The sequence below is a fragment of the Aegilops tauschii genome, chromosome 3 (assembly GCF_002575655.3).
Source record: "Aegilops tauschii subsp. strangulata cultivar AL8/78 chromosome 3, Aet v6.0, whole genome shotgun sequence".
In the NCBI taxonomy this organism is placed as follows: Eukaryota; Viridiplantae; Streptophyta; class Magnoliopsida; order Poales; family Poaceae; genus Aegilops; species Aegilops tauschii.
Genome location: NC_053037.3, coordinates 12661581 through 12668897, shown reverse-complemented (window position 1 = coordinate 12668897; position 7317 = coordinate 12661581). Strand labels below are relative to the sequence as shown.

At 39.6% G+C, this 7317-nt stretch overlaps 1 protein-coding gene across 1 annotated transcript; it reads right to left on the bottom strand.

Annotated features, from left to right (window-relative positions):
- Positions 1-454: 454 nt before the first annotated feature.
- LOC109737192 (factor of DNA methylation 4-like) lies at positions 455-4396 on the bottom strand. Its single transcript, XM_020296391.4, has 6 exons — positions 3661-4396; positions 3495-3544; positions 3048-3110; positions 2676-2960; positions 2356-2550; positions 455-899 (listed from the first exon to the last, which is right to left on the bottom strand). The coding sequence occupies exons 1-6, from the start codon at positions 4394-4396 to the stop codon at positions 654-656; spliced, it is 1575 nt and encodes a 524-aa protein (XP_020151980.2). The 3' UTR covers positions 455-653.
- Positions 4397-7317: the final 2921 nt, after the last annotated feature.

The following is a 7317-nucleotide window of genomic DNA, read 5'->3' as shown; positions in this document are numbered from 1 at the left end:
CATACACACCATGCTGTTGGATCGAACACATCCCAGAAACGGTGAATTAATCTAAAAAGTCATCTCAAACGTGATTAAATATACATTATTACTATGCTTTTCTTTGGATTGTTTTCCCGATTGGAATCACACATGTGTCTCTGAATCTCAATCATCTAGCTTTTCTTGCTTTCTCTCTAGACTGGCAGGGGGTGCAAAAAGGAAAATTACAAAGATAGGCGCCCAAGGCGAGAGCCAAATACTAGAAGATAGATCTTTTTTTGCCTGATAGATCCCATGTAGTCCTGTGAGCAGGATGGTTTGCATGGAGATGCATGTACAACTTTACCTGCCTCTACATCTGCATTTTGAGTTGCAGGTTCATCCGTTCATGTAGCCATTCTAGATCTCACAAACATATGGAACACAGTAGCAGAAGGTTCTAGCTATGAGCAACATCATTCAAGAGCTGACGAACATAAAAATATTGCTCAATATATACCATCGGAAAGATCAAGGAGTTAGAGATCCCACAAAAAAAAGATCAAGGAGTTAGAGAATATCAATGGACAGAGAACCCCTCCACAGCCGATAAACTATCTGATGATTCAGGCAAAATTACACCGATACTAGTTCAGCGAAACATATGAAGAATACTAAGCTAGATTCGGACCTCAGCGCTTCCTCTTATTCGTCTTCCACTTATCCAGGGCGTACTGGATGCCTTCTTTTATGGTTGCTCGCCGGTCCGCCTTGTAGTTCCACAACTCAGGTACACCATAGATTTCTCCACCTTGGTCTTCGGCAAAAGGCTTGTACTCGTTGATTTCATCCAGCGCCTTTGTTACCAAAGTGTAGATTTCTTCGCCATGCTTTTCTTTTAGTTCCCGGAGCTTCTCATTGTCCTTGGAGATCATTTCCTGAACCAAAGCTCACGCACCATTAGAGAAGATGACACAGTTGTCCAAATGGAATGCTTACAGCAGTGATAAGACACAATTTTTTGAACCAAAAAATGTTATCAACGTTATAATGAACTTAAGATACACATGTTTCATTAGTTCTTGTGTCACTATAGTATTAGAAAAAAAAATGAAGTTTCCATATTGTGGGAGTATTCTGCATGACAAATAGAAAAACGCAGTGATATTTAGTTCTTGGACCTTCTCATCACCCTGAGAAATAATTTCCTACACCAGAGTTGACTCATATGACTGCATGCGCGCAGATTGGAATTCTTTTACTAAAGGTGGTTTAGGTTTACCATCAAATTGAAAACTAAACACTCTATCATTATAGTTAAAAAGGAAAATGTTTTTAGAGAGCAATGGTATTGGGTCACGATTTCAGAGACAGAGATCTTTGCACAACGCTGCCAGCTTTAATCATAGCTATCAAATGGAAACTTCCGACGAGGGCCATGGAGAAGTATTAATTAGTCCTTTCTAGAAAAAAAATGTAATAATGTTTATCTTATCTCACTGTACAATCTGGATCAGAAAAATCAATAAAAGGCACTAACTCCTTGCGCCCCGTAAATTCTTGTTTGACTCTTATCGGACAACCTTAACTCCAAACCTTTCTCTTTACATCCCTTAACTCTAAAAAATGGTGTTAGTCACCCCCAAGACCTAGATCATGGTTGATTCATGTGCATCTACAGTTCTACACTAATCAAGTTTACGTTGGATGCATGGCATATTATCATTTTTTGGAATGATTTTTTAAAGGTTCTCTGTTGGTAGAATCACCAACTTTCATGATGTTTCTCAATTTACAAAAAAAAAAAACATCAATAGGTGCAAACCCACCCTAGTGGGTTCAATAAAAAAACATGAGTTCTTGTCATTTGTGCACATAATATAAATAATCACACATTTTGATCAAGTATTATGGATTAACATCTCATAGTTCTACAATCTTGAAAATTTGATTTTCTTTTAAAGGACCAAAATACAAAACCACTTTCCAAAACAGGAATAGGGTTCATTCTGAAAGGTTTTAAATACTTTAGGATATAATGTAGGTGGCTCCATAGATCATGGTTTAAGTCAAGAAAGCACAATAGTTCGAGTTTTAAAATGAACTTCTTCATCGATGTTTTATCACTACACTACTGAAAAGATAAGCCTGTCAAATATTGCGAGTATTCTTCCTTACAAATTTATTGATGTAGTATTCACATATTAAAACTGAATAACTTTATTTCTGTTAATGGTTGAACTGAAAGGTGTTAGACAGAACACCGAGAAATTTAGGGATTTTTTTAATATCCAGGGAAATTGACAACAATGAAATGTTCGCAACAACTAGAAGTCCACCAAGAAATTGAAAACTCAAGATTAAAAGTTATGTTTGAGAAAAGGAAGTGAGTACCGTGTTTTTTCCATGAACCGTGGCAGCCCAATTTTCAATCTGAGCCTCCCACTCTGAATAAAGAATGGTAGCTGCAAATTCTGCATCGTCTTCTGGTAACTGTTTTTTGCCAGCATTTAAAAACGCATTTTCATCAAGTTTTCCTATTCTTTTGATGCCTATATTTCCTCGACCCTTTGTAAGATCCAGGAAGCCCTGCCATACATTGGACAAACAAGAATGAGAATGGTCTTCAGAAGTTACACAAAAGGGACAGGTCATCATCGACAACATGACATAACCTAGTACTGGACAAGTACTCGATAACTGAGGTAACTCACATCTATTAGCTTCTTCCTAGCAGGTCGCAACTCATTGGTGTGTGCTGTTTGCTTGGCAATAAGGATCTTCTGAAGTGATTCCATATCTTCCTTACTCTCATACTTCTCTTTTAGAGTCTCACGAAGTTCATTTATTCTCTTCTTCTTCGAAATTTCCTCACCTGGCATAATCTCCATTACTTCCAATTCACCCTCTAGCTGTTTGAGGTCTATCTCGAGAGCCTGCTTGTCAAGCATTAGCTTTCGTAACTCAAGATCCTTATTTAGAGTGAATTTTGTCTCCCTCTGCATTTTACCCACAATAAACTAATAAGCTTGTATAGATTATTATATTGTCGGAGATTGCGAGAAACAATATACCGAGACTCAAACCTGATGCTCTTCCTCAAGCTTCAGCAAAATTTCAGTGGCCCTCACTTGCTCCATCATAGCATTCTTTGTTTGAAACAAATTGACGTCAGTTATGTGTACAGTACAGTACACTAAATGGTAAGTACCCAACAACACTGCATTTTTGTCACTAGCACCATGGTTTCCCCACAAGCTTCTTTTTTCTAGAATGTGTGGCTAAATGCATGTCTTTCGTATTATAAGATAGCAGTAAGAAAAATTATATTGCCAAACATGCTGCAGCACACTATTTGATAACGGAACAATAATCTATGGTAACTAAAATGTACAACAACTGTGCTACAGATAAACATATATAATGTTGTCATGCAGAAGAATAATGGAAACAAACATTCATCCTCCAGAAAAGGAAACAAACTTCACATTCAAGAGAGAAACTCAATAAACAAGAAACAAGATGTCACACACCTCTTCCTTCTCTAGCGCAGCTAGTTCTTGTAACTGTATTTGGTGAATTTCTGGTATAAATGAAATAAGTGTTAACAAACCATAAGATCCAAGTATGTCATGACAGAATTGCACATGTGCCGATAATTAAAGAGTACAAATAAAATAGACAAAGATTGACACAGACCTTCAGTTTGAGACTGGAGGAGCTTCTTCAAATCCTCATCGGCCTTACCAATCAACTGAGTCGTTCGATTGATCTCGTGTTCAAGCTCTTGCACATCCCTGTCCATTGCCTCAACCCGTTTGTCTAGACTTTCTTCAAGTTTGCCAGTTTTACGCTCTTCTTCATTCTTAAGATCAGCAATGGTTTTTAGATCAGTGTAGTTACGCAACCAGTAACCAATAGGAGTGTACGATCTGTAATCATCTGCTCTTGCAATCCAGCCAAACATCTCTGGCCCATGGTACTGCTGCCCCTTCCCGTGCCTTTTGCCACATCCTTGTGCCTCAAAGTGATATTCAAAGTCCATTGCATTTTTGAAACCAATCCAGTCTTTTGTGAACTCCACAATGACACTCCTGGTATGGCCGTTGCGTTTGTCCCACAAAGGAATAACCTTTCGTGCGCAAAATTGCGACAGCTGATCCCTCAAGTGGTTTCCTTGTTCTCCGACACGGCGCCCGTTCTTCCATTCGGTAGGCACGTTAACAAGAACACCCTTCCATGGCCAAGCAAACTGCTCATCGTCTTTGCGATGACGAGGTTGAGCATGCTCCATAGCCATTTGTGGAGACTGTGGCTCGGACCCACTAATTTTGCGGTCTCCTTCTGAAATAGTGTCCAACATCGAAAAGATGGGACATGAATTATGTACAAATAACATAAGACTTTCAGAATTCAAAACTATGTTGGCCAGCATTATGGAGTACGATTCAAGAATAAATAAAATTAACTCCTACAGAAAAACAGAGGATAGACCCATAAAACCAACAGAACATGAAAAGACCTCAGCATATCTTCAGTGCATATGGCAATCTCATGCATTAATCGCAGGGTCCTAATAAAACATAAAACTAGCATTGTTCAGAAGATGTATGCAAAGGAGAACACGATCTATCAACAAACATACATATCAGCACGAGCATCTGATTCACATCAGCTGCAAAGAAAGCTTATACGTTTAGGCGTCGAATTTTGTCGACCTACACGCACTGAAGATATGCTTAGGAAGGGGTAGATTTGAATTAGGTGTTGAACCATGGAATGAGGGAAAAATTCCGGTAGATTTTCGTGGTTTGCACATTAAGATTTTGGGACAGATGAGAGCCGACATATTTGCTTTGGAACCAGCAGAGCAAATGCAGAGGACTCTGACTCTGAATGCATTCTGATAACAAATTCGTCCTTGTTTCATCTTTATACGTGTTTCTACTTCTATTTCCTTCATATATCATTCACGATTCTGGATGCAAATGATGTAGCAGGGCACCCTTTATCTCTGGCGCAGAAAACCCCCTTTTGTAGACAATTGTAAAAGATCTCTTTCAGACAATTGCTGTAAAAAGCATAGAGGAACAGAGGAACGAACTAATGCAGCGGATCAAATGATGATGGATTATTCAAAAATAAATTGAAGGGGTTTGGCCCTGGTTCAAATGCCCCAATCTGGTAGTTAACCGAACTAGAAAGCCTCCCGGTTTCAAGTTTCAACTGAGCGATGAGCGATACAGTTACCTGTTCCTGCAGCGGCCGCCGACGAGGATGTTGATCGGGCCGAATCACCGCCGCCGGCTCCTCCGCCGCCCTAATTAGCAGCAGGCCATCGCCGCCCCCAACAAGAAAGTGTGCTCCCTTTTTCAAGCCGGCGGAGGAGAAGAAATTAAGTGGACGCACGGACTTCCAATCAGTAACCGAAGCACTTAACGCTGCTCTGAGTAGGAGACGCTCTCGATGAGAACGCAAGTCTCTTCGGAAAATGCAGCTTGCTTTTTCCATTCACACTGTGTCCTCGTATTTTACTTTTTGGATCTTTAATTTATCGATTACTTTTTTTTGCGAGAATTAATTTAATCGATTACTATACAGTATATTACAGAAATTATAATAATTCACACAGAACAATATTTTATTCTGCCATCAATTTCTTTTTATTTCGACGTCGATTTTTTTTACCAATAATGTATCATTTATATCTTAAGAAAGTTATCTCTCAGCCAAAAAATAAGAAAAAAACTAACGCCCACACGTATGGCATTTTGCACATCGCCCACATGTCTTCTTACCACTCATTTTGCCACATGTAAACAGATGACATTAGGAGGAATCTTTTTGGTTTTCGGCTTAAATTTTTTTTATGTCCTAATTAAAAGATCGAATTAAAAATCCGTTTCACCATTAAATCCGTCTCGACGAGATCTTCAAAACTAGACCCCATGTTGATATGTTTCGACGAAAAATCTTTTTGCCCAAAAGTTGCCATGATGTTTACACTATAGTTGCCATAGTGCTTAAACTAAAGTTGCCATGTGGCAATTTCAGGTTGTAGAGCATGACAATTTTAGTATTTTGATGATGGCAACTCCAGTACTTAGACCATGAATTTTTTTTATGAACCATGGCAATTTTAAGTACATGTATTATCGCAATTTTAGTTTATGGTTCATGGCAAGTCTAGTTTCTTAATTTCTCGTTTTATAAATGATAAAAATTACTTTTAAATATAGAAGAAAATAGCTGAAACATATCACGTCAACTTCAGTGTAAACACCATGGCAATTCATGTGCAATAGACATGGCAACTTTTAAACAAAAAAAATCATCGAAATATATTGATATGAGAACTAGTTTCGAAGATCTCGTCGCGAGGGATTTAATGGTAAAAACGGATCTTCAATCAGATTTTTCATTTAAGAGATAAAATATTTAACAAAACTGGAAATCCAAAAGGATTCCAACATGCATGCATGCGGTGACGTGGCGCAGTTTGTGTGTTATATGGCGGGTTTCGCTCTCACCACACGTGTGGACGTTAGCGTTGTCCAAAAACAAAACCAAACCAAAAACGGTGGCGCCAAGCCTAAGGGCAACTCCAACGCGCCGATCCAAACGGACGCACATTTTATCTTTTTGTTTGTTTGGGTCACCCGCTCGTCATCTGCCCCCTTTTGCATTCGGGTCAGCGCGTTGGGCCGACTTTTGTGCCTTTTTTGACCCAAACGGACACGCGCGGACGAAATGTGTCAGCGCGTTGGACTTGCTCTAACCGCATCCTCGTGAAACTTTACTGCCACTGCATAGCTGCACCCCACCTCCGAGCCGACCAATCCCAGCCACCGACTGTGGCTGGTCAATCGAGCGTCGTTGCCACCCTACTGGCCTATCACGCCCTTTGGCTATGTACGGCGTGACCGTTGCGACCCTAGCCGAGCTCGGCGTGCCGCAACCCCGTCCCTTTGATTTTGGCCGTGCCCTGGCCATCAACATTGTCACGCCGACTGGTGACTTGCAAGTGCACAGGGTTATTGTAGCACTTTCGTGATAACTGAAGTGTCAAACTCGCAGGGAGCAAATAGGAAGGAATTACAAATTACCCGGCAACTCCGCTATCACTCACGTAGTTATGTACGCACCCAAGCGGTAGTTTGAAAATAGCCTACTTAGTAAGTTAATAGTAACACAAATAAGATGGTAGCGTTTATCTAAACTACAAACAAGAAATAGAAAACAGAAAATTAAAGGAACTAAACTAAGAGAAACGGTGCTTGAACTACAAACAAGAAATAGAATACAGAAAATTAAAGGAACTAAACTAAGAGAAACGGTGCTTGAACTACAAACAAG

Bases quoted from the DNA above. Each gene is read 5' to 3' on its own strand.
- LOC109737192 (XM_020296391.4), bottom strand. From the start codon at position 4,396: ATGCTGGCCAACATAGTTTTGAATTCTGAAAGTCTTATGTTATTTGTA. The intron at 3,545-3,660 runs GTCTGTGTCAAT...CATTTATACCAG, and splicing joins CCTCCAGTCTCAAACTGAAG to AAATTCACCAAATACAGTTA. The intron at 900-2,355 runs GTACTCACTTCC...GCTTTGGTTCAG, and splicing joins CGGTTCATGGAAAAAACACG to GAAATGATCTCCAAGGACAA.